General features: G+C 37.0%; 1 protein-coding gene across 4 annotated transcripts in view; it reads left to right on the forward strand.

Annotated features, from left to right (window-relative positions):
* Positions 1-27,824, forward strand: part of BTBD9 (BTB domain containing 9) — a 404,849-nt gene that overhangs the window by 11,849 nt on the left and 365,176 nt on the right. For 2 of the 4 annotated variants that reach the window (XM_057698345.1, XM_057698347.1), the window contains exons 1-2: positions 5,737-5,852; positions 25,295-25,506. In XM_057698345.1, coding sequence (XP_057554328.1) covers positions 5,850-5,852; positions 25,295-25,506 — 215 coding nt within the window. In that variant the 5' untranslated portion in view covers positions 5,737-5,849. Of the gene's footprint in view, positions 1-5,736; positions 5,853-25,294; positions 25,507-27,824 lie in introns of those variants that run through there. The other 2 variants (XM_057698346.1, XM_057698348.1) reach the window with 1 other exon arrangement.

Here is a 27,824-nt window from a genome sequence, read left to right on the forward strand (position 1 = left end):
TATTTTATTTTAAAGTCTATTTTATCGTTTTTTTTGGTGAGTTCCAGTGTCTTTCTGTTGATGATTGTTCAGCAGTTAGTTGTAATTCCGGTGCTCTTGCAAGAGGGAGTGAGTGCACATCCTCCTACTCTGCCATCTTGATCCTCTCTCTGATTATATATTTATTTTAGATTATTCTGTGAGCTGAGTGGAGGTGGAATTGAGGGGGACAGAATGGGAGGCAGGGAGATAGTTGGGAAGCTGTTGAAGTAGTTCAGGTAAGAGACGATTGAAACCTGAACAAGAATTGAAGTTATTAGATAGGCATAGGAAGGATGAATTAGAGGAATATTCCAGAGGTAAAATTAGGAGATCTAACCAATTGATTAGATATGGTGGCATCAGGGAGAGGAAGGACTCAAGGAAATCTTACAGGTTTTTAGCATGGATTACTGTGTGGTGTTATCACATATTAAGATAAAGGACCATGGAGGAGGATATGCATTAAGAGATTAGCTCAGTGTCGAGTATGTTGATTTGAGGTGCCAGTAGGGACATGCACTGGAATCGTATTTTTTTTAAGAACTTTTATTGAGATATGATTGACATACAATAAAGTGCATATATTTAAAGTGTACAATTTGATATTTTTTCTTAATGTATATATGGCAATCCCAATCTCCCAATTCATCCGGCCCCCCCCCCCCCCCCCACTTTCCCCTTTTGGTGTCCATCTTTGTTCTCTACATCTGTGTCTATTTCTGCCTTGCAAACCAGTTGATTTGTACCATTTTTCTAGATTCCACGTATATCCGTTAATATACGATATGTTTTTCTTTCTGACTTACTTCACTCTGTATGACAGTCTCTAGGTCCATCCATGTCTCTACAAATGTCCTAATTTTGTTCCTTTTTATGACTGAGTAATATTCCATTGTATATATGTACCACATTTTCTTTATCCATTTATCTGTTGACGGACATTTAGGTTGCTTCCATGACCTGGCTATTGTAAACAGTGCTGCAATGAACATTAGGGTGCATGTGTCTTTTTGAATTATGGTGTTCTCTGGGTATATGCCCAGCACTGGGATTGCTGGGTCATATGGTAGTTCTATGTTTAGTTTTGCAAGGAACCTCCATAGTGTTTTCCATAGTGGCTGTATCAATTTACATTCCCACCAACAGTGCAAGAGGGTTCTCTTTTCTCCACACCCTCTCCAGCATTTGCTGTTTGTAGATTTTCTGATGATGCCCATTTTAACTGATGTGAGGTGATACCTCATTGTCATTTTGATTTGCATTTCTCTAATGATTAGTGATGTTGAGCAGCTTTTCACGTGCCTCTTAGCCATCCGTGTGTCTTCTTTGGAGAAATGCCTGTTTAGGTCTTCTGCCATTTTTTGATTGGGTTGGTTTTTCTTTTTGATATTGAGCGGGATGAACTGTTTATATATTTTGGAGATTAATCCTTTGTCTGTTGATTCGTTTGCAAATATTTTCTCCCATTCTGAGGGTTGTCTTTTTGTCTTGTTTATGGTTTCCTTTTCTGTGCAAAAGCTTTTAAGTTTCATTAGGTCCCACTTGTTTATTTTTGTTTTTATTTCCATTACTGTAGGATGTGGGTCAAAAAGATCTTGCTGTGATTTATATCGAAGAGTGTTCTTCCTATGTTTTCCTCTACAAGTTTTATAGTGTCTGGCCTTACGTTTAGGTCTTTAATCCAGTTGAGTTTATTTTTGTGTATGGTGTTAGGGAGTGTTCTAATTTCATTCTTTTACATGTAGCTGTCCAGTTTTCCTGGCACCACTTATTGAAGAGGCAGTGGAATTGTGTTGCAGGCATATCAATCTATACAAATGAATCTCAGATTCAGAAGAGTGGCCTCGGCTACGGATAGAGATTTGGAAGGTAGTAGGTGATAAATGAAACTGGAAGTGTAGATAAATAAAGTCACGATGAAGTAATAACCGTGGGAAACACAACTCTTAAAGACACAGTAGTGAAAGAAGAGACACGGAAGTAAAAGGAGAACCAGGAGAGGAGGCTGCCACAGAGACTAAAGGAGTAGAGTTTCAAGAAGGGTGTGTTCAAGAGTGTCACATGTTGTAGAGAGATCCAGAAAGGTAAGGATGGAAAAGCGAATCCTGGATATTCCAGTTAAGAGGTTTTTGATGACCTTGGTAAGAGCCGCTACAGTGGAGTGGTGGGTTGATAGTGAGACTTAAGTGGATTCAGGAGTGAATTGGAGTTAGAAAGATGAGGCCAGGAGTATAGATAATCTTATGAAAAGTCTGAGTAAATACTGGAAAAAAGGATTAGAAAGTATGTGTGAAGCATAATGTTGAAAAACTGGCCCTAAACTCTGCGTACTGTCAAGCTTGGCTAAGCTGATGTGGACTCTGTCCAACAAATTGAAAGTCTTTGAAACCTTTGTGGGGGTAGGTATAGACTTAAATCCTGAGAGTTGGAGTCACCTGCTTACTCTGTAGCCTCCTAGTGAGTCCTTCTATTCCTGAATGAACTATGTAGTTTGCTCCAATTTGTTGTCAATGCAATATACCTGTCAGAAAATCATCACCAGTGTGCATCATCCTAAATGTTATTTTGGTTAAAAAAAAAAAAAAAAAGTAATGGGGGAAATTGGTGGAGGAACCCTCGGGGAGGAAAATAATAGTTATGGAGTAGCTGTTAAGTGTCAGATATGTACTATGCCCTTCATGTGTTTTATATTATTTCATTGCATCTTCATAACCACCCTACCAGTGATGTGGTTATCCCCATTTTCTGAATGAGGAGATTGAGAAGCCATCGCCTTATCTTCCCTTCTCTTATCCTAAGTTCTGCCCCTGATGGCTGTGAGCTTGGACAAGTTTCTCGGTTTCCTCATTTGTATGAAATGGTGGTTATGATCCTTAAGTCCTTTCCAGGTCTAGGGTTCTAGAAATCTGTAAATAGTTACTCATAGTGTTGCTATTTGAGCATGAAAAATTCCCTATTCAGGGAATTTCTGCCTCTCAGTGAATTAATAACTTAATAGTAACACTGTCGTGTTGTCCAGACTAAATAATTTATTTTCCCATCACACAGTGAGTACCCATTACATATGTGGCCTTAGAAGGCTACTGTAAAATAAATCAAGTAAATGGGCTTGGTGACAGGCTCTCTATCAGTTGTTACTAGCCGTGGGCACATGGGCACACAGCTACCTGCAAGATTGTGTGATGATTTTAAAGTGTGTTATAGGGTAAGTGCTAAGTATTTTTATTAATTTAGGAAGTACTTTGGCATGTGGCCTTTAAAAATTACATTATGTCATCATAAATCTTGATTAAGGCAACAAAATGTATTTACTATGGCCAGCTTCACAGCTGGGGTGAAATATTTTATAGTGTGTATAATGAGCTGCTAGATGGTGGTGATTCTTTGTTCACATTTAAAAAATGAGAGTTGGGAAATTAAATAGAAGCTTTAAAAATCTATTTAATTGTGAAAATTAATTTCAAGTAACAGTATCACGTGCCCAGTGAGTACTAAATAATTGAGGGAAGAAAGGAAATTATGAGGTTTTCAAACCTTCGTAAGTCCATTTTTGAAAAAGGTTAGAACAAAAATATAATGCTAGTGTGATTTTCAGAGACATACTTTACAAAATGATGCATAAAGAAACAAAATTAGCAACTAATAAGCATTTTTAAGATTAAGTATTCTCCCAGTTTTGAGCCAGTGTGTTCTAGGTACACTGATCCTGGCAAGCAGAGATTATGCTTATGGACTCTCCCCTCAGAGGGCATTATGAAAATTTATATGGGCAGTTTTTTTTTCCAATTTGGTTGAGATGCATATTATTTTATTATAAATTAGTTAAAAAAATTTCTCTCTTATAGCTAGCATAATTTTATAAGTGATTAGTAGGTTCTAAATCAATAATTGTATTACAGAACAGTAGGCAGCATAATAAAATTTTTGTTATAAAAAGTGGGCTTTGGGTCCGATAGAGTTGATGGCCATTGTATTAGTTTTCTGTTGTTGTGCCACAAACTTACAACTTAAAACAGCCCTTCATAATCATTTCTGTAGGTCAGAAGTCCAGGCATGATATATCTGTGTTCTTTGCTCTGGGTCTTATCAGGCAGAAATCGAGGCGTCTGCAGGGGCTGTGATCTCATCTGAGGCTTGGAGTCCAAGCCAAGCTCATTGGTTGTTGGCAGAATTTGATTCTTTGTGATCATATAACTGAGGTCTTCATTTTCTTGCTGGCTGTCAGCTGGGGATCCCTCTCATCTCCTAAAGGCCACCCTTAGGTCCTAACTATGTGGCCCACTCACAAACTGGCAACTTACTTCTTCAAAGCCAACAGAAGAATCTCTCCAGCTGACTTCAACAGTGTCTTATATAAGGTAGCCTAATCACATGATTGACTATCCCGTAGTCACAGGTGCCACCCATACTCAAGACAGGGGGCTTATATAGGGCATGTAAACAGGGTAGGGGGAGGACCATGGAGAGTGGGGGCATCTTAGAATTCTGCCTACCGCAACCACTAGTATCACATCTTCATACCTGTATCTCTTATCTATGTCAGTGGAGTTCAGTGATTTGAAACAGGACCACACTAGCCACTTTAAGTATTCATGCAGGTATTGAGTACCAACTGTGTGCCAGGTGCTTTTCTAGGCACTGAGATGAACTGCCCATGAAGGTTATCTTCTAATGATAAATACCTAATGATAAATATCTTCCAATGATGAAGATAATAAAATGGAGTAGCAGGTGAGAAGTAGGGTGGAGGTGGATGTTCTTTTAGGTAGGATGGTGAGGGAGCAGAGACCTGAATGATGAGTAGCCAGTAGTGGGGACTCTGAGAACAAAATATTCCAGAAGACAGAGGGAATTATAAGAATTATAAGGGCTTGAGTTCAGGGGTAAGCTTGTCTGTGTTTAAGGAACAGCAAGGCCAGCATGGCTGGAGCAGAATGTGTGAAGAGGGGCAGAATATGAGTTCAGGGAGGTGATTGGGTGACAGCTCATACAGAGCCCTGTAAGCCTTGGAAAGAGTATGATTTTTTTTATATTGTATTTTTTTATATAATTTTATTTTTTTAACTGAAGTATAGTTGATTTACGTGTCAGTCTCTGCTGCACAGCAAAGTGACTCAGTTATACACATATAAACATTCTTTTTTTAATATTATTTTCCATTGTGGTTTATCACAGGATATTGAACATAGTTGCCAGTGCTATACAGTAGGACCTTGTTGTTTATCCATCCTATATTTAATAGTTTGCATTTACCAACCCCAGACTCCCAGTGCTTCCCTCCCCTGCACCCCCCCTCACCTTGGCAACCACAAGTCTGTTCTCTATGTCTGTAAGTCTGTTTCTGTTTTGTAAATAGGTTAATTTGTGCCATATTTTATATTCCACATGTAAATGATATATGGTATTTGTCTTTCTCTTTCAAACTTACTTTACTTAGTATGATAATCTCTAGTTGCATCCATGTTGCTGCAAATGGCATTATTTTGTTCTTTTTTATGGCTGGAGTAGTATTCCATTGTATGTACCACATCTTCATTATCCATTCGTCTGTCAATGGAGATTTAGGTTGTTTCCATGTTTTGGCTATTGTGAATAGTGCTGCTATGAACATGGGGTGCATGTATCTTTTTGAATTATAGTTGTGTCCAGGTATATGCCCAGGAGTGGGAGTGCTGGATCATATGGTAATTCTTTTTTTTTTTTTTTTTTGGCTGCACCTGACGGCATGCGGGATCTTAGTTCCCCGACCTGGGCACCGTGTCCCCTGCAGTAGAAGTGCAGAGTCTTCATCAGTGGACAGCCAGGGAAGTCCCCTCCTTTTTTTTCATATGGTAATTTTCTTTTTAGTTTCCTGAGGAACCTCCATACTGTTCTCCATAGTGGCTGCACCAACTTACATTTGGAAAGTTGGTTCGGAAAGGGTATGGTTTTTATTCAAAGTGAGATAGGAAGGCATTGAGGGTTTTAAGCAGTGGAGTGACTGATCTGATTCACATTTTCAAAAAATTTGTATTGAGAAATGGTCTCGGGGTGGGGGAGATGTATAAATACAAATAGATGAATTCTATGTAGGAAATGAATATAGTCATATGAGAGCAGATGATAAGGGATTCTAGCAAGACTGAGATCAAGGAAGGCTGCCTGAGGAGATGGCACCTGAGTTGCACCTGGAGAATGGAAGGTGAAAAGAGGAAGGGGTCCCAGCCAGGCAACAGATTATGCCAAAGCCCTGTGACATGAGGGGCCTTGTCATGTGCCAGGGAGCGTTAGGGGAAGTGACCGTGGAGTCAGACGGGAGCCAGATTCCAGAAGCCTCGAAGGCCTGGTGAAATGTTTTTCCTGCTCTCTTATGTTAAGAGGCTTGGCAAGCCATTGAAGGTATTTAAATGGGGGTGAGAGTTATGGAGGGGTTGAGGCAAAGAGTTCACAATCAGTTTTGTAATGTGCCATTCAGTCTGGCTGCTGTTTGGAGGACAGTTTGGAGATGGGTTAGGAGCTAAGGGATAGTCCAAGTGAGAGACAAGGGTGGTGTGGACTAGAATGGTAGCATAGAAGTTGCCAAGAAGTAAATCAATTTGAGAGCTCATTTAGGAGGTAAAATTAAAAGACTTGCTGATGAATTAGGTATGGGAGGTGAGGCTGAAGCAGGTGTCATTCTGGTTTCCATAATTGGATTCACCGAGCTGCGGAACATTGTAGGCAGGCAGACTTTTTAGTGGCAGAGAGGACGTAGAGAGTACGAAGTGGGTTTTGAAGTAACTTTGAAGTAACCAAGTAGAGATATAAATTAGGCAGTGGGATACAGAGGTCTGCAATTTGGAAAAGAGAGCTGTTAATATCTATATGGCCTTTTTGGGTTAATTTTGAGGACTTAAATATGCTAGAAACTGTAATAGGTTCTGGGAGTGTAAAGATGAGTAAGACATTCATTCAGTATTTGTTGAATGCATTCATGTTATTGCTTTCTGGAAGTTTGCTTACCAACAAGACAAATCAATAACAAAATCACAGGGCGTTGTTGATGGGAGCAGTGGTAGAGGGAAACAGAAGCTGATTCCGAAGTGTATACAAGGGGCACCTGACGTAGATTGGCAGTATCCGTGAAGGCTCTTGCTGCAGGGTGTGAGGTCTGTTCCAAGCCTTGAAAGAGCAGGCAAATTTAGCCAGACAAGGGGAATATAAGAAGTTCCAGTAGTAAAAGCCTGGCCATATGAGAGAAAACGATGAAATCTCAGAAGAGGCAATAATTCCAAAATCCCTGGCTTTCGCTATAGGCTGGACAAGTGGTGGTAAGACAGTGTCTGTGCTTAAGTTGGGTGTTTTTATGGTGGTGGTGGTGGACCTCTGATGTAGCCATTCTTGCTCTGCTACCCTTTTGGAAAGAGGGGAGAAGAGTATTCATAGCTGGAAGGGACTTCAGAGAACTTTAGCCCTTCTCATTTACAAATGAGGTTACCAGTAGCCAAAGAAGATACCTTGCTGATAGCTTGCCAGCAAGTCTGTCTCTTGGCATCCAAGCTAAGGTTCTTCAAACTGCTAGAGGAGTGGCAGTGCCTTTTAACTAGGTATTTCCACATCCTCTGACATATCTACGTGGAAAGAGAGTGTACTGTAAATACTCAGATGCTACCGTTAAGTAGTGCAGGTCTCCATGTGGGCTCTGTCTTTGGAAGAGAAATGGAGAATTCTCTCTAGACTGTACCCTCTTTCCATCTTTTTTTCTACCCACCTGTGTTTTTGTCTTTTTCTTCATAATGTACTAGTAGCAAATAATAGTATAGTTGTGCAGTGATAGTAGTGGTTAATATTCATTCAGCATTTATTATGTGCCAGGCACCATAGTAATTGTTTTACCTCATTTAATTCTACCAGCAGTCCTCTGAGGTAGCACTTTAGTACTAGCACATTTTATGGAAGAGAACATGGAGGCTTAGAAAAAGGTTAAATAATGTGTAAAGGGTTACACAGTAATAAATGGTAGTGCGAAGATCTGAACTCAGGCAGTATGACTTTGGGTACTCTTTACTGCTTTTCCTAAGACAATTTATAAGCAGTTCTATCCAATAGAAATATAATGTGAGCTACAAATGAAGCCATGTTTGTAATTCAGAATTTTGTAATAGCCATGATGAAGGAAAGAAAACCAGCTAAAATTGATTTAGAAATATTTTTATTAAGCCCGATATTTCTAAAATAGTCATTTCACCACCTCAGTATGAAAAAATAAATGAGATTTTTTTTCTTAAGTCTTTGAAATACAGTGTGTATTTTATAGCACGTCTCAATTTGGACTAGCCACATTTTCAAGGGCTCAATAGCCACATATGATGACTGGCTACCGTTTTGGCCGTTGCAACTCCAAAGGGGCAGGAGAGTGATTAAAAATTCTGACTGTTCTGCTTGTGGAGCCAGAGAGAGAAAAAACCTGCTGAAAATCCACAGATAAGGTAAACTGAAGATGGCGGAGTGGTAATTCCTGGGTCTGATCCAGTGAGTAGGGGCGAGTGGAGAAGTTTTCTTTCTTATTGCCCTGAAGCTAAGTGAGGTATCTTTTTTTTCTTCCCACCTTGAGACAGCATTTTTCCATTGTGTTACTCTTCATGGTTAGTCTCCATAGTAGTCCTGTCCTTAAGCACTTTTGGAAATAAAGAAGCATTTGTGACTGGCCACCAGATATTGCAACATAGTTTCTATGGGAAAGACTTAAGAATTCTAAGACTTATACATTACTTGTTTTTGGAATGTCATCTTTTGTTAATTGTGGAGGGGGTGAGATTGGAGAGGTAACTAGCTGTCATTTGCTTTTGATCTCAAGTTACAGCTGTTACAACACAAGGAGAAGAGTAACTTTTTAAGTTTGTATTTATGGGTAATGCTCATCACCTGTTACTTTCTTTGCCCTGTAGCTAGGCTCATAGTAAGCCTTCACCCAGTTGTTTGTTCGGTTGAATATTAGCTGAGAAGCAAATATACCTAGAACTGAGTTATTTGAATTGTTTCCTTCATGAACTTGCATTCTTAAACACTTGCTTTCCCTGGGTCCTTCCCCTTAGAAAAAGCAACGCAGGTTTATCCAAACAAGCTAAATAACGTTGGCATGTAGAATGAATTCCCCTATCCTTTCTCTGTTCTGAAAATGCAGACCTGTGTACTGTCTGAAAGCACATCAGCAGGAGCTTTTAATTTTTGTGAATGGAAACACAGAATAATGGTATATCAAAGATTTTTACCAGAATGTTGACTCTCAGGATTATACTGTTGTTAAAGTTTGTTTACATTTCTGAAGTATCTATAGAATTCACAATTGAAAAACCATAATCACTAGGCAGTTAGCAAGAGAACACCAAGAAAGGTGCTGCATACTAAGTAAACGGTGTTGTAAGTTTAAAAATATTCGAAAAATATGAGAAACATAATGCAAAGTGTGATACAGGAGTATAACCTTGATTAGTAAAATGGAAATTTGGAAACCAAATACCTGCTGAATATTACAGGGAGAACTTCATAATGAAAGCATTTGGTTATAAATAGTTGAGAGATATTTTTAAGACAAGAACATGTATTTTTATAATCAATTCCTGAGAGTGACATGGAGTCCCACATTTGTGTCTCCAACCTGTGCTTAATTTCATTTCAATGTAATATTTGTTTATTGAATGCTGTCCTTGTGGGATATCAGGGAGAAAGACCTAGTTACCGCCCTCCAGGAATTTGTTTTGCCTCATTTTTAGCTATTAAAAGTCTGTTATTTACTAAAAATCTATTCCCATTAATGTTTGCTTATTTCTGCTCAAATTGCTTCTCAGGAAAGTATAGCAAGTCAGAGATCATCTATATCAGTGTATACATCCTTTGGTTTGGGGGGTGGGGAAAGGCCTCCTTTTGATAAACAAATATTTCATCACTTTTTAAAATTTACACTTTTTAAAATTTTTTGAAATATTTAAATAAAAAGATAAATCAATTCTTGTTTTAAAAGAAGGAAACACTTCAGAATTACATTGAGTTTAAACATAAACCTTCCCATTCACTCCCTTCCATCCCCTCACTCCCACCCCATCCCTGGAGGTTACTGCTGTTAACAGTTGGTGTGTGGCCTTGCAGTCCTTTTTTCCATGTATGCATTAGTTCAGTAGATATTTAAGTGCCTTCTTAAATGTATACATACATTTACATACATTTACATTTACGTAGTTGGATCCTAGTGAACTGAGGCCTGCTGTCTTCACTTACTGTGTTTTGGAGCTTAGGTCAGAATGTTCAGATCTATCCCTTCTTATTAATGGCTGCGTTGTATGGATGCAGTGTAATTTATCCCCCCCACCCACCCCCACCCCTGGCCTTCGCTTTCTGCTGTTAGAAGCACTGCTGAATTAATAATCCTAGAAGCACAATTACTGGATTATAGGAAATGTTTAAATTAAAAAATTTGACAGATTCTGCTAAACCAACCTCTAAAAAGCTGAACTAGGTTATACTTCCAATAGTAATATGAGATCATTGTTTTCCTACATACATGATTTAAGTTATATAGATTTAGAACTTGAAGGGACCACAGAATGTGGCCTAACCCCTTCCACCAATTTTCAGAGGTAGAAAATGAATCTCAGAGAGTTGAAATGATTTGTCCAGATCTTACCCAGCAGAACTATGAGTACTTCTCAGTTTGGCAGCATCTTAGTTTAGACATATTTTATAGTGCAAGGTTCTACTATACTGTTTGTTTCTGTTTCTTTTCTGTTGTTACTCAAAACAAACTTCCTTTTCAGTTTCACATTTTCTGATAGTGCCCTGAGACTCCTTCCTGCCTTTGCCATCTTGTCTACATGGAGCATCTTTCATTTAATATCCTTAAAAAGCTACCTTCTTCCATTATTTAGAGCCCTCCTTATTCACAGCGTGAATGGATTACTTTAAATTTACCCATAGGTACAGCACAGCAAAGGAAGTATTTTATGAATCTTCCTCATCAGCAGCTGACCCCACTGTGTTGGCCAAGTAAAACATAAGCTTCTTTTATAAACTTGGAGAAGGAAATGGACTGCAGGCGTTTGTCTGTTACAGCATTTCAGCTACATTTGATCATTTTATGTTTGTCAAATAATGTGATGGCATTTAAACTAAATGAACTCCAAATTAATAACATTAAAATTTTTATTAATTAAATTTTTTTCTCTTATAACAAAGAAAGTAGTCTGCTTATAAAGTATAAATAGAACCTCCTCCTCTTGTGTCAATATATTTATTACTAAGATGTCTGCACTGGAGGCTTGTTTCTTTTATAACAGCATGGTCCTGGTATCTTCTCTCTTTTTTTAATATTTATTTATTATTTATTTTGGCTGCTCTGGGTCTTAGTTGCAGCATGCATGATCTTTGGTTGCGGCATGCATGCGAGATCTGGTTCCCTGACCACCAGGGATCTAACCCAGCCCCCCCCTCCCCCTGCCCCGCATTAGGAGCATGGGGTCTTACCACTGGGCCACCAGGGAAGTCCTCTGGTATCGTTTCTTTTTTTAAACTTTATTTATTTACTTATTGGATTTATTATTTTTTTAATTGGCTGTGTTGGGTCTTCGTTGCTACACACGGGCTTTCTCTAGTTGCAGTGAGCAGCGGCTACTCTTCATTGTGGTGAGTCGGCTCCTCATTGTGTTGGCTTCTCGTTGCGGAGCACAGGTTCTAGGCATGTGGGCTTCAGTAGTTGTGGCACATGGGCTCAATAGTTGTGATTCATGGGCTCTAGAGCACAGGCTCAATAGTTGTGGTGCACAGGCTTAGCTGCTCCGTGGCATGTGGTATCTTCCTAGGGCAGGGCTGGAACCTGTGTCCCCTGCATTGGAAGGCAGATTCTTAACCACTGAGCCACCTAGGAAGTCCCTCTGGTATCTTTTCTTGATGGGCTATGAAAATTTATGTCAGTGACATTCCAAGTTGGTGCTGTAGCTGAGCTGGTCACATATCAAGATGATAATTTTAGGGAAAGAATCAACTGATGAAATTCTAAGGAACAGAGATCAGCCTTGATGCATAGTTTGACCATGATAAAAGAGACAGAATTTGGTATTAGATGTGAATTAAATTTGGTCCATGAGTATTATTCAGAACTGAGGATAGCAGTCTAATCATAAGCTCATCAATTATTCAGTAGCATCTTGGAAGTATTAGTGCACAAAATACAGAAAACTCATCCATTACCCTTTAGAATTTTTGTTCTAAAACAGAAGGAAAAAAAATACATTATTCTCTTTTTTAATAGAGTTTATTCTTCCACAGTGTGGATGAAGTTTATATGTGCACCAGAAGAATGCACATGTAGGCAGGCCACATATTTGTGTATCCATGTGGGTTTGCGGAAAATTTGGGGTAAGATTCAGTTTGGAACATGAAAGGATGACAGTTTTACAGGAGAAGTCCACTTTCCTAATCTTAAGAGATGTGGAATTCTTGAACTTTTTGCCTAAGTTTTTTGTTTCTAAAATGAAAGTTATTTGCTTGACAAGTGCTGTTCATCCCCTTATTCTACATACACACTATAGATTTGACTTTGGCTGTAGATTTGGCCTTAGGCATAGATCTGGGTCAGTGGCTCTCATTTAGGACTGTGACTGCTAGACTATGTGAGGATAACTATCTTAGTTTTATTCTTCTTTCTTTTCATTGCAGTAGAGAATGGTATGTTGGAGGAATAAAGACAACGCTCATAAAACCAAAGGGAAGAGATTATATAGAGGGAAAAAAAGAACAAAAGGAAAACTAGTATAATTTGTGAACATTTCCTTTAGATTATGTGCAAGAACGGCAACAAATAAATTTGTAAATCAGGATTTTAGGTGGACTCATTTCTCAGTTGATCTTTTTTTTTATTTCACAGTTTCACAGAAAATAGCCAAGATAGCAAGGTTTAACAAACTGCATCAAAGTGTGCACAGTAGAACATTTTTATAACATCTACAAATGAAAAGCCAATTTCCTCTTCACAGACAATAATGCAAATATTCACAGTAGCTTTGCTACAAAGAAATTAAATTGTTGCAATTGATGATTCCACTGCTTTAATAGGAGTTCATGCTATAATAACCTTTATTAATGAGGAAAATATCATATAATTTAAATCTGGGCAGTAATGTTACAGACCCATAAGTTGCCACTGAAGAAATTAAAAAGAAATGGCTGTCCTGTATTTTCAAATATTATTACAACTAATAACCTCTGTACTTGTCATGACTTTTTCATTGTTTTTGGCTCTTGGGGGCATATATTTTTCTGTTCCCAGTGTACAGTTGATAGAATTTTCAATAGACTTGGGGCCAGTAAAGCTGATAACTCAAAAAAGGATAGTTATATAAACTCTAAAGTCTATAAGTGATAGCCACTTCTTAGAGTTTCAGTCTGTGACTTGTCATTTACAAAAGTCATCCCATCTTATAGAGGGTTGACTTATAGGGAGTTACACAGTGGCACAAATAAGAGCTGAGAGACTGAGGGTAGGTTGGTGGCTGGGTAACATAGTTCTTTGGGAAATAGGTTAATAAAATCTGGTGATAGTTTTCTGTACCTTATCTCTTTCTGAAGCATTATGTCAAGAAGGTACCCTGTACCTTTAAAATATAATAGAATGAAACTCTCTTGGGTCATTTGATATTTATTTTGTTCTAGGGTACCTGAATTGAATGCTTTTCTTTGTTTTGTTGTGTTTGGGAAAGATTGTTTTAATGAGAGATTGGATCCAGAGAAACTGAAGAAGTATTGAATTGAATAGAAAATAAAAATAATACTGCAAATTATGTATTGGGCTGTTTTTGCCTTGGGAGTCTCAGTTATCTTGTGATTGAATAATAGAGTAGCTTCTCCCAGCTACCAGAATTAGATGTCATTGCCAGACTAAGCCAGGAGCATTGCTGAGTCTAGGAAAACACTTCTCAAAAGATGGCCCAAGGTTACTGGTAGGCCCTAATCAAAAACTAATGGCAGGGACTTCCCTGGTGGCACAGTGGTTAAGAATCTGCCTGCCAGTGTAGGGGACACCAGTTCAGCCCTGGTCAGGGAAGATCCCGTATACCACAGGAGCAGCTAAGCCTGTGTGCCACAACTACTGAGCCTGTGCTTTAGAGCCTGTGAGCCACAACTGTTGAGTCTGTGTGCCACAACTACTGAAGCCCACACGCCTAGAGCCCATGCTCCACAACAAGAGAAGCCACCACAATGAAGAGTAGCCCCCACTCGCCGCAACTAGAGAAAGCCCGTGTGTAGCAACAAAGACCCAACACAGCCAATAAATAAATAAATTAATTAATTAACACAAACTAATGGCAAATGTCAGGTGATCTCATAGTCTTTCATTTATATATATTCTTTGGCAACTTGCTAATAACCATACAGGTGAAGCATTAAGAATATATAAAATGTGGCATTCATAAATCCATGTTAGCATAATACTAGAGTTTATAAAGGATTCAGATTTAATGTTCTACTAAGAAGTTTGGCTACTAACCAGTCTGACACAGCATTGCAAAACTTCTTTTCTACATATGAACATGCATAAAATAGAATTATTTTATATTTTTGGAATGATACATATCACTGTTATGTGTGTTGGTTGTGTTTTTCAGTTGTTTCTGTTCTTTTTTTTTTAAATTATAAATTACTGTTTAGCCTTATCATTATCAATTTAATTTCTTACAGGTTGTTCAGCTAACCCTATAGTGTATATTGATGCATATTTCTGTTAATAATAATCTTGGTCTGTAATTTTTCAGTAGCTACGGTTTTAACTACATTGTAGTTAAAATGTGAGTTATTCTCCCCATGTCAGTAAAGCAGTTGTATATGTAATCTCCAAAAGTTGGATTGAGAAGTGACACTTCCTTTTTTTTTATCACCCATGGCATATTTTACCTGGTCTGAATAGGGTGTGTTAGTAAAAGTTTGAGAACTGCTTGTCTGAGGAGCTAGTTGGCAGGTCTAGGAGTCAAAGTGAGCATCATTGCTGACATCTTCCATATCACTACAGCATAGCTCTTATAAGTTTGGGACCTTGACAGATGTTGGTTTAAATCTGCTATTTATTGTCTATGTCCTTGGGCTAGTTGCCTAATCTTGTCTGTCCGTCAGTTTCCTACCTGTTAAATAGGATAAAAAACAGTACCTACCTAATACACTTATTTGAATACTAGGTGAGATGGTATGTGTAAAATACTTAGGATGCTGCCTAGCGTATAATTAAGTCCTAATAGTAACTATTATTATTAGGTGAGAAGTACTTTCTTTGTCCCTACTGCAAAATTTGCTGCTAGATTGTTACTTTGTTTTAAGCTTCTGCCTTTAAAAAAAAAAATTATAGGAGTATGGTTGACTTACAGTGTTGTGTAATTTTCAGGTGTACAGCAAAGTGATTTAGTTATACATATATTCATTCTTTTTAAGATTCTTTACTCATATAGATTATTACAGAATATTGACTAGAGATCCCTGTGCTATACTGTAGGTCCTTGTTGGTTATTTTATGCAGAGTAGTGTGTGTATGTTAATCCCAAGCTCCTAATTTATTCCCCCCCATTTCCCCTTTGATAACCATAAATTTGTTTTCAAAATCTGTTTCTGTTTTTTAAGTTCATTTGTATCATTTTTTAAAATTAGATTCCACATGTGAATGATGTCATAATTTGCCTTTCTCTGTCTGACTTATTTCACTTAGTATGATAATCTCTAGGCCTATCCATGTTGCTGCAAATGGCATTATTTTGTTCTTTTTTATGGCTGAGTAATATTCCATTATACAGTATGTATGTACCACATCTTTTTTATCCATTTTTCTGTTGATGGACATTTAGGTTGCTTCCATGTCTTGGCTATTGTAAATAGCGCTGCAGTGAACATTGGGATGCATGTATCTTTCTGAAGTATGGTTTTCTCCAGATATATGCCCAGGAGTGCAATTGCTGGGTCATATGATAGTTCTATTTTTAGCTTTTTAAAGACACTCCATACTGTTCTCCACAGTGGTTGTACCAATTTATATTCCCACCAACAGCATAGGAGGGTTCCCTTTTCTTCACACCCTCTCTAGCATTTACTTTTTGTAGATTTTTTTGATGATGGCCATTCTGACTGGTGTGAGGTGATACCTTATTGTAGTTTTGATTTGCATTTCTCTGATAATTAGTGATGTTGAGCATCTTTTCATGTGCTTTTTGGCCATCTGTATGTCTTCTTTGAAGAAATGTCTATTTAGATCTGCCCATTTTTTGATTGGGTTTTGTTTTTTTGACATAAAGCTGCATAAGCTGTTTGTATATTTTGGAGGTTAATCCCTTGTTGGTTGTTTCATTTGCAAATATTTTCTCCCATTCTGGAGGTTGTCTTTTCTTTTGTTTATGGTTTCCTTTGCTGTGGAATAGCTTTTTAAGTTTCATTAGGGCTCATTTGTTAATTTTTGTTTTTATTTTCATTACTCAAGGAGGTGGATCAAAAAAGATATTGGTGTGATTTATGTGAAAGAGTGTTCTATGTTTTTCTCTACGAGTTTTATAGTGTCTGGCCTTACATTTATATCTTTGATCCATTTTAGTTTATTTTTCTGAATAATGTTAGAGAATGTTCTAATCTCACTCTTTAACAGGTTTTCCCAGAACCACTTATTGAAGAGACCATCTTTTCTCTGTTATATAGTCTTGCCTCCTTTATCATATATTAATTTACTTTAGGTGCGTGGGTTTATTTCTGTGCTTTCTATCCTGTTCCATTGATCTATATTTCCATTTTTGCACCAGTACTGTGCTGTTTTGATTACTGTAGCTTTGTAGTATAGTCTTAAGTAATTTTAATGCCTTTAATATGAAAGTTCATTGTTAATAATAGTGTATGTTTCAGATGACCTTGATAATTTGAAATTTGGGGGTCGCTTTTTTATTGAAATATATTTGACATGTAATTGTGTAAATTCAAGGTGTACATGTTAATTTGCTACATTTATATATTATAATATGATTGCCATTGTACAATAATTAGAACCTCTGTCATATTTCATAATTATTTCTTTTTAGTAGTTGGAATAATTAAGTTCTAGTCTCTTAGCAAGTTTGATTATAATGCAGTATTGTCTATATTCACTATACTGTGTATTAGATCTCTCGGACTTATTGAGAGAGGGGTCACCTTCTTGTAAAATCTGATTACTAGAAGTAGAGTTGTCCTAATGGCCATTTTCTTGTTGTCTGTAATGTAACATTGTGTTGGCAATGTTACATTATCTTCGATCAGTGGTTTCCTTGCAGGAGAATTTTTAAAAATCACTTTTCATTTTGTGAGCAATAATTTAATTTAAACTATATAACCTTTGGTAAATTCACGTAAGCAGGCCCAGGTAAACCTGATATTTCCCTTGAACAAAGGAAGACACTATCTTTTTTCTCGTTTTTCTAGCTTAAAAATATATATCAATATAAGTGTTAAGATTTTCTTCTCAATTCCTGTGGTTTGTATTCCACTTTCCCTAGGTTATGAGTAGCCCATTTTAGAGAGCAATTTGCTAATTATTTGAATATTAACTCTTATTCTGATACAAGAGTATAACAGAGAATTTTTTGTAGTTGTTTTGGTATGGTAGAAAGGGAAGAAAACTATATTTGACTTTCTACAAAATCATAAAATCGTGGCCTGCTAGTTCTAGAGTTGACATTATTTGTCGTCTAGTCCAACCTTCCTCAGTGGAGAGTGAGCAACTTTATCTTTTATAACTCTTTGTGTTTCTGTCACCTAGCACTGGGCCTGTGTTGTAGAGAGAGCTCAGTAAATTTCTTATCAAATGAATTCTATATAGATTCAGAAACTAGTTTGTCCTTTGGTCCGGAAGCGGGGAATCAATGTGGTAATTGGTAAATGGAGTTACATACACTCTCCATAAAATAATCTCATCAAGTATTTTTATGCTACAACTTAGTGTTTCAAGTTGAGTATATCTATAAACATTTGTTTACAAACATATAAAATCATAGAATGACAAGAATTTGGAGCTGGACTTTATGTTAGAAATCATTTAATCTTTCCCTGAGAAAGATATTTCAGGAATCCCAAGACCAGAAAATGCCCATGAACTCCAGTCATGTTTCTTACTGCTGGTGATACTGCTCTTCTGCAAGGTTTAGAATTGGATTTGCAGAATATCAGAATCAAGGTTACACCTACTAGTATGGTCAGTCTACACCTGTTTATTCAAACTTTTGGATGACAAGGGTAGACTATATATCAAAAGAAGTGAGGCATCCTTCCCATGAGAAAGCAGAATGTGATTTTTTGTGAGTGTTTAAGATGCAGATAGGGCATCGTTTATCTCCCTAAGCGATATTAATTTAAAGTTTAAGGATTACTACTTCAAATTACACACCACATGGATACTAAGAGCAGAAAGAAATTGTTAAACCATATGCTTATAAATGCCATCTCTTTCCTCAAGAGAAAGATCATTCATATTTTGCAATTAGAGAGCAGAAGGTCTTTTTTCCCATAAAGTTCTTTCAGTCAGGAAATATGGGAGGGTGGAGAGGGCTTCCTAGGGGAGATATATATAGCATTCAAGGACTCTTTGGCATCTCCACCCGGTGGAACTTTACCCTTTGTCTGTTTCCTGATTCAACTCTGGAGAGTAAACTTTAATTCTAAAAAATATAGTAAGCCCTTGTTAAAAGTTTGTGAACAGTTCTGCTAGAAGTGAGCTTTAAGTAAGGAAATTGATATTTAGGTCAGCATGGTTTTTTGAAACTCCTTAAGAGGCAGTGATAGCATTACAACATTGTGAACTACATATGGTGCTCTCGCTTTATTGATGGACATTGTTTACTATTTTGGTTAGAACAAATGGGTGTGGGTTTCTTATTGCATAATAAATAGTCAGTAACCCTGAGGATTTCAGTACTACGGCTTTAGTTATTTTTTTTTTCCTAATGCATTTGAATCCAGGAGAGTTAACCAACCACACACATACACACACACACACACACACACACACACACACACACAGACATAAAAGTGTAGTTTGTGTACCACTATCCCACCATCCCTGGTAAATAAATTCATGTGAAGTCTCAGAACCCTCAACTAATAATTGTATATGGTATCATGAGTGGTACCATTTCCTCTCTCAGAGAAAGTCCCTGCTCGTCCTGCCTACCTACTCTTCTCTTTCCTTAACTAGAAGGAGCAGCTTGAGTGAATAAATTACCCTTGCCCTATCCTATGAACATCAGCAAGTTTAGACTGGGGAACTGTCAACAGGAGCAAATCTCAAAGCACTGTGTTTGCATCTGAGAAAATCTGCTATAAGTTTAGAAAAAGACATACTGAAATTCTTTTAAGGTGAAGATCTTTATTTTGGGGATGTGTCAAATAGAGTATACTGGTAGGTCATGCTACCCAGGTATCTGATATTCTTTACTTTTTGCCTGTCTTAGCGTAATGAACATTTTGTCCTTGACTTCAAGTTGTTAATTAATTTTTACCTGTGGACATGATATATAGTCTCTCTGCTTACCATTCTGTCTTAGTCACTAAATCAGGTACTATTGGATGTGGCAAATTAAAACACTTGCTATCTCATACAGAAGCTAATTTAATTTGTAATTTTAGTGGCTAAAGTTATTGAAATATTTGTGTATAGTTTTACTACAATAAAACATGCTTGTTATAAAAATTTTAAACATTACAGGAATATGTAGTATACTATGTATAATTTTTCCCACAGTCCTAATCCATTGGGTTAACACTTGTTGGCAATTTGGTGTTTGTTTTTTATATGTTTAACAAAATAAGATTTTATTATAATGTTGTTTTGCAGCTTGCCTTTCTGCATGTAAATACATATATTTAAATTTTTTCAATGTCAATAAAGTATTTAACTTTATTCTTTTAAAATCATTGTATAATATTCCATTGTATAGGCTTACCATTATTTGTTTATCCAATTCCCCTTAAATGGGCATTTAAGTTTTTATTTTTTTTATTGTTACAGAAAGTGCTGAAGTTGAATTCCTTGTATGAATATCCAGATTACTTTTTTCAAAATGGGTAGCCAACATTTTTTATTGAAAAAAAATTCATATTTTCTCCCACTAAATTGAAATGCTGCATTTATGTATACTATACTGAATTCTTGTGTATACTTGGGTTTATTTCTGGACTAATATGTTTCAGTGACCTCTCTCTAATATGACATTGTTTTAATTGTTCTAATTTATGATTTGTTTTCTCATCTAGTAAACTGGCCTCTTCTCATTGCTCTTCTTTTTTAGAATATGTATGAAATCACGTATTTATTCTTTCAGATGAACTTATTTACCCCAAATTACCTTAAAAACTCTGTTGTGATTCTCATCAGGATTACTTTTAATTTGTATATTAATTAGAACTGTGTCTCTCAGGTCTTTATAAACCTCTTGGTAAATATAAAATTCTCATTTTTCCTTTTCAGTTTTCTAATATATGTGCCCATTTGTCAAATTATTGTCTTCACCTGTGTATCCCTACCAAGAATGTTTTGTTGCCTTGCTTTTTGTTGGTAAAGCATTGTTTTTGTTCATAATATAAAGTGCAATAAAATATCAAATATGCTTTTTTCATATGGTGACTTAGAGATGATCTCTTTACAACATCTACAAACAATGTATGTCTCTTCATTTATTTTTCTTAAATCCCTCAGAAGAGTTTTATAACTTCCTTTATGTGTTCTATGAGTTTATTCCTAGGTATTGCATATGTTTTGCAATTATAGATTGCAGATCTTTTCCCTCATATTTTCTAGCTGGTTGTTTTGGGCATGAAAGGATACTATATATTTTCATATGCAGTTGACCCTTGAACAGTCAGTGGTTGGGGGCATACCCTCCGCACAGTTGAAAATTAAAATGTAACTTACAGTTGGCCTTCTGTGTCCAAAATTCCTCAGTATCCGCATTTCCTCCACATCTGAGGGTCCACAGTTGTGGATAGTGTAATATTGTAGCAATTACTATTGAAAAAGTCCGAATATAAGTGGACTGTGAAGTTCAAACTCAAGATCAAGGGTCAACTGTAATAATTTTTTGTGGTCACCTTAGTGAACCTTCCTTATTTTCTCACATTTTTTCAATTGATTCTCATGGATTTTTCATGTGGGCAATGAGATCATCAGCAAATAGTGATTATTTTGCCTGTTTATTTCCTAATCCATTTACCTTTAACTTGGTTTACTTAATTGCATTGTCTTTTGTTCCTGAGAAACGCTAATAGTGATGAATAGACATCCGTGTCTTATTTCTGAAATTTCTAGGGATGTTTCTAGTGTTTTATTATTAACTAGATGCTTATATCTGTTATAGTTAGGCCATGTATATGTGTATAAAGTTAAAGAAGTATTCTTTTATTCATATTCAGTTAAAACTTTTAAAATAAACTTGATTGTTTTATAAGGAAGTTTAGCTTTTATTGAGCTAATTATATGATTTTTTTTCTCCTTTAACCTTTTAATTTGATGACAGTTATTTTCCCTAATATTCATATGCCTTTCTTGGAATTGACCAACTTTGTCATGAATCCTTCTGCTTAATTCTGTTTTCCAGTATTATACACAAGATTTTTTTTTTTTTTTTTCGTTTATACTGATTTTTGAGTGTGTGAACGTGGTCACATCTTTGTGTCAGGGTTATATTGGCCTCATAAGAAGAAGCAAAAAACTTCTCATGTGCACAGGAATAGTTTAAATAACATTGTACTTATCTGATCCTTGAAGTTTTGAAGAAACCTGTCCATCCAAACCTGTCCTCTTTGGATCTGGCATATTGGGAGGTCAGGGGTTAGGAATACGTTTAGGCAGGTGGGCTAGGTTATTTTCTTAGTATCCTTTTCTCCTATCAAATCTAAGATTAAATAAGTGTATTGGAAAGGTTTTTAGGCTCCATGTGTTCAGTGCTATCTATATGAACAGCCCTCATTAAACACCCTGGGTATTGAGTCTCTAAAATGCTTCCTGGTTGGCAATGTGCTTTCACAACTTCCTGGGGAAATTTAGCATGTTCAGTGTAACTCCACTGGAAGAGGAGCCTTGAAAGCTTGTGTCTGGTTTCCCCCCAGACTTCGCCCCATGTACTTTTTCAAAACCTTTGCTGATTTTTCTTTGATTCTTTTGCTGTAATAAATTACAGTCATGAGTCCAGCCATATGCTGAATCATGAGAGTCCATTTCATATGACAGGACAAAACAGTGGTATTGAAAGGCAGTGGCAGAGTTTTAAGATGTAACTTTAGAAAATGTACTATAACTTTGTCATTACAGGTATGGAAATAATATCATGGAAGTTAGAACATTTGTCAAAGACCACATATGTCGTTAGTAGTAGAATAAGTATGAAAACATAAGAAACATGTCAGTAAACAGTTTTATTCCACGAACTTTAATTTTTTTCTCAGTTTTATTTATCACATTAAAATTGGTGGTTTAAAGTATTAACTTTATTGATGTCTGGTTTCTAAAACATGCTTTTTTTTAATGCAAGTGGATGGACCCAAACCATCACTTTGTAGATAAGCTAGGGCATTGGGCAAAAATAGTTTCTGTGTACAAGCTACGGCATTGGAGGCTTTGTTAGCATCATTTGCCTCTTTGCAGTAAGATTAAAAACGGAATCATATCCTAAATAAATTTTCTTAGCAGATATTTTGTTTATATATTTATGCACCTGAGAAGGGATGTGAACCTGAAACAACAGAGACTAAATCAGTGGCTGTTTTCTAGGCTGCTCATAAGAATGGCTTCAGAATAGTGATCTGCATTCCCGACCAATTAAATCAGAAGTTCTGATGGGTGGGGCTTAGGCATCTATTTTCTTTTTTTAAGCCCCCGTGTGATTCCAGTGTGTGGCAAGCTCATTGAGAATCACTGGTCTAATTAAACTTATTTCTGTATGCCAATACAAACTGTGTTTATTCCATACTAAGTGTCTGTTTTGTATACTCAGCAATATTCACTTTATATCTCCAGTTGGAAAAGCATAATTAGAATGTAAATTTAGCAAAATGAAATTGTATGTATTAAGAAGTTCAGATCTGGAGAACTTATTAAGATAGATATTTATATATGCAGCATTAGAGTTTATTATGTATCAGTTGAAAAATTATAAATTTACCTTTGAGCTAGTTAACCAAGTCTACCACTGTCCATCAAGTCATTAGTTAATCATTTGTCTCATTCATGACCTAGATAAAATTTTAAGATAACATGATTCCAGAGAACATATTCAGTGAGTATATGCATGGCATCCTTTCACCTATTTCGTTTAGAGTCGTGCACTGTCATTGAACTATTGGATAGTGACGTGAGAGTTCATGTTGAAGGAGAATGGGATTTTGAAATCAGGTAACAGTAGCTTTCAGGATTTCATGGCTGACATAGGAAATGACTATACTATTTTGAACATCATTTGCATAACCCAGCCAGAAATCAAAACAAAAAGCAAAAAACAGTCTGATTGTTTGCATAGGGTACAGTCAGTCCTTGATCATTTGTTAGATCAGGGATGGCAAAAGATAGCATGAGGGTTAAATACGGCCCTTTTCTGTAAATAGTTTTGTTGGAACAAAGCCATGCTCGTTAATTTACTTATAGCCTATGGGTGCTTTTAGGTTCCCAATGACAGAGTTGAATGGTTGTGACGGAGGCTATATAGCCTGCAAAACCTAAAATATTTACTATCGGACCCTATGCAGAAAGTTTGCCAACTTCTTTGTTAGACTATTGTATCACACGTTAGATGATCGAGTTTCACATGATCTGCTGACACTCCTAAATGGATCCTCTTAAGCTGAATTTGGTCTTTCACACACAGGTGACTGGAGGTGATTCATTTTTTAGGGCTTTCAAATGCAGGTTGCAGTTGAGGCAGAGGGATTTGCCTTGAGCATGAGGGGAATTTGCTGCTAGCGCTCTGATGCTCCTACTGTAAGGGGCCAGGAGCTTGTTTACTTACCTAGGGTGGGTGTCTCCTTGCCTAACTCATCCTCCATGTTCCTCTACATCACATTCCTTGCTGTTGCTCTCTCAGTTGGGGGTGGGCACAGAGTAACAGGTAGCTGGGGAAACTGGACCATGAGGATCTTCCACTGAAGTCTGGGAATAAAGATAGTTTTTTACATACCTTGTTGATGATGGACCTGGATGTAGAAATTTAAAGATTAGGAGTGGCTTAATCTTTAATCCTGGTACAAGTGGAGAGTTCAAGAATGTGTGGAGGTCTAGTGGAGAGAGCATATCTGGCTCAGTTCTCCTAGTTTCAGGTGCAACAGAGGGGTAGTTGGCTTACCTCTGAGCTGTCAGCCACATCTTCACTTCAGGCACCTGCATGCTAGTGAGAGCTCTCATGTACTTGCTGGGTAACTTACACCTGGAAAAGTAGTACCTGCAAATACAATAGAGATTTAAGAATATAAACATTTTTAGCTTTCAAAGAAAATAACTCCCCTTTCTGCTATGTAAAGCTGTTAATCAAGTTTTAGTCCTTGGATTTTCAGTTACATTTGTAGAAAGGCATTGCATACAAAAGCAAGGAAGTGAGATTCAGTGTAATAATGTTCTGATAAATACAGGCTGTCTGATTATCAGGGGTACAAGTTTGGACTGGAAGTTACAGTCTTCAGAAGAATATTGGAGTTATTCTTTCTTTGAGGGAGGTTAGGATGCTTAGTATAAGCTTCTATTAATAAATGTCCAATTATTTTTGTGACTTCGGAAGATTATAATTTTTTATAAAATATTTAAGATGGCTTCAGACCAAAACCTCTGTAATTTGTTGAAATCTTATGATTTAGTTTATTCTGTTTTGTTTTAGGTCTAGGTCTATGCCCGAATGAGTTTTCCACTGGGTCTAGTTAGTTACACCCACTTTAGTAAATATATCTATGCTAAAAGAGGAGCTCTTCCGGTTGTTGATTTTCCTTTTCCTGAGATATTGAGAAATAAAGGACCTGTAGTATGAACACAGTTTTCTAGATTGTGATGGCTCCAAGTGCTATTAGTGTTTGAAGATCCTGACTTTTAGTGTGATAAGGCCGTGAGGATAGTGGAGTTAATGGAAGTAGGCTGAATTGCTTCCCAGAATAAATGGGTTAATATAGATACCAATGATGATGACATTGCTCTCTTTTGTGATTTTTTAGAAAATACATTTTTACTTATCTGTGTTTATGGTATGTGATTTTCGAAGTGTACTCCCTTCCCCTCACTAACTCTCATCCGTTCTTTATGTGATAGATCAACGACTGTCATCTCTTCTACAAGATGAGTAACAGCCACCCTCTTCGCCCCTTTACTGCAGTGGGGGAAATTGATCACGTGCACATTTTGTCTGAACATATTGGTGCCTTGTTGATTGGGGAAGAATATGGCGACGTCACATTTGTTGTGGAAAAGAAGCGTTTTCCTGCCCACAGGGTAATTTTAGCAGCAAGGTGCCAATATTTTCGGTAAGTGTATATTACTTTTTGAAGATTCAAGTCACTTGTAGAAAACACTGATATTTTCTACTCTGTGAAAAATATGTAACAAAACATAACAATAAATTCTAGCAGTCATTCAATTCAACATCTGTAAGAATTTCATCTGTCGGCTTTTTGTTATTTTTTGAAAAATCACCTTTTCCTTTCAGGAGTCATCTTAGAATCATAGGGTTAGAAGGCTTCTTAGGTTAGACTGTACCTGATCAACCATTTTTCAGGGTCTCAACAATATTTCTCAGGCTGAGTCTTTGTTGCGCTCACCCTCACCTCATAGTTGATGGCTAATGGAACTTAAACTGATTTTTTGGCAGAGAGGTCCAGACTGACCTCTGGACTTGCCAACGAACATGTATACCTCTTAGTTTCAGACTACTGAGGTCCAGGACTTGTAGGTAACCCAACAGATCTATGTCTAAGACATGTAGTTTGACAACCCGAAAGTAAACTTAAATATTTACTGAGACTGTTTCATAGTTATATTAGAGCTGAAACTAAACAAAATATGTGTTTAATTAATGTAAAAATCATACTTGTACTTATACGTAGCTACTATTTATTACTTAGACCCCTAATTTCCAGGGTTGTAAATGTTCAACTGAGGTCTAATTACTCTACGTTTTACCTAATCTTAGTTAAAAGGGAGTCATCACTGAATTGTTGACTGATAATGTATCCTTGGCAGATCCATAGAGTCCATATCCATGAAATCATGGGTTTGCCTGTGAAACTTGATATCTAAAAATTGAGATGCTGAAGGCATGGAGAAAATTTCAGTTATCTTCTGGTGAAAACTGTATTCTGATTTTTACAATCAGGATTAACTGAGACAGCAAAACCAACACCTAGAGTCACACATATTGTGGTAAAGTGTGTTTCTGGGAAATATTTACTGTTTGGCTGTAACTTTTACAGTGCTTTATAAATATTTTTAGAGCACTTCATCTTGTAAGTGTAAAGTGCCACTGTAGATACAGCCAGGAGCTTAGAAAAGAGAGGAGTCTATTAAAAGTTCTAGCTAACATGTTCCTATCAAGGCAAGGTAGCTGGCCTTGATCTAGTCATTATTTGTTACCAGCCTCTGTCCTCTGCACACTTCTGTGTTTCTTTCTGTTTTCTTTCTTCCATTCATTATATAAAAGTATCTTGTAAAAGTCCAGTCTTTATTAATTTAGAACTTTTCAGCCTTATGTTTAGTATTTGTTACTATTATATATTTTCCCTCTTTCAAAAATAATTTGAGATAACTGTATGTGGGTATCTTTTATGTGATCAGTATATTTTTAAAAGAAATTCAAGTACTTTTAGAAATTTGAAGACCATATTGAATGAATGGAATATACTCTCCTCACTTGTTGACCTTGTTCTCGCTGTCTCTTTGTGGGTATTGAACCTTTATAATATCTGATGGCTCATTAGGCTAAACTCAGTCATTAGCAGTGCTATCTTAGATGAGTTCTCATTTTTGACACTGTTCATGTGCAAAGGAAAGTTAACTGTTAGCAGTCAGGAGAGGCCTTATGAGTGTGGTCATAGGGCCTATCAATTCCCAGATAAGGACAAGCTAACTGTATCAGAGGGAACCTTCCACATGGTGGGGGTTCATATTTAGGCTTCCCAAGGGTCCTCATCAAAACCACTTTTAGGGGCTTCCTAGGTGACACAGTGGTTAAGAATCCACCTGCCAATGCAGGGGACACGGGTTCGATCCCTGCTCCAGGAAGATCCCACATGCCGCGGAGCAGCTAAGCCCGTGTGCCACAGCTGTTGAGCCTGTGCTTTAGAGCCCATGAGCCACAACTACTGAGCCCATGTGCTGCAACTACTGAAACCCACACACCTAGAGCCCATGCTCTGCAACAAGAGAAGCCACGGCAATGAGGAGCCCGTGTACCACAACGAAGAGCAGCCCCCACTCGCCGCAACTAAAAGAAAGCCTGTGCACAGCAAAAAAAGACCCAACACAGCCAAGAAAATAAATAAATAAATTTAAGAAAAAACAAAAACAAACAACCACTTTTAAAGCATTGAGAATCCAGGTAAGTACCATGGATCACACTGGAGTGGGAGTAGGTCTTGGCAAGATCTCCCCAGGAAGGTATTCTTTAATCTAGTAACTTTAAGGTTGTGATTAGATCTTCTCTGGATTAATCAAAACCTTCTCAGGTGTTTTTAGGCAGAGTATAACCCAGTGAGGAAGTATGCTCAGAATATTCATGAATCTTTTGCTAAGTAGTTGTAACTATTTCTGTGAGGCAAGCAAGAATGTCCTGTCTTGGTTGTCCGGG

This window comes from Hippopotamus amphibius, chromosome 11 (assembly GCF_030028045.1).
Source record: "Hippopotamus amphibius kiboko isolate mHipAmp2 chromosome 11, mHipAmp2.hap2, whole genome shotgun sequence".
NCBI lineage: Eukaryota > Metazoa > Chordata > Mammalia > Artiodactyla > Hippopotamidae > Hippopotamus > Hippopotamus amphibius.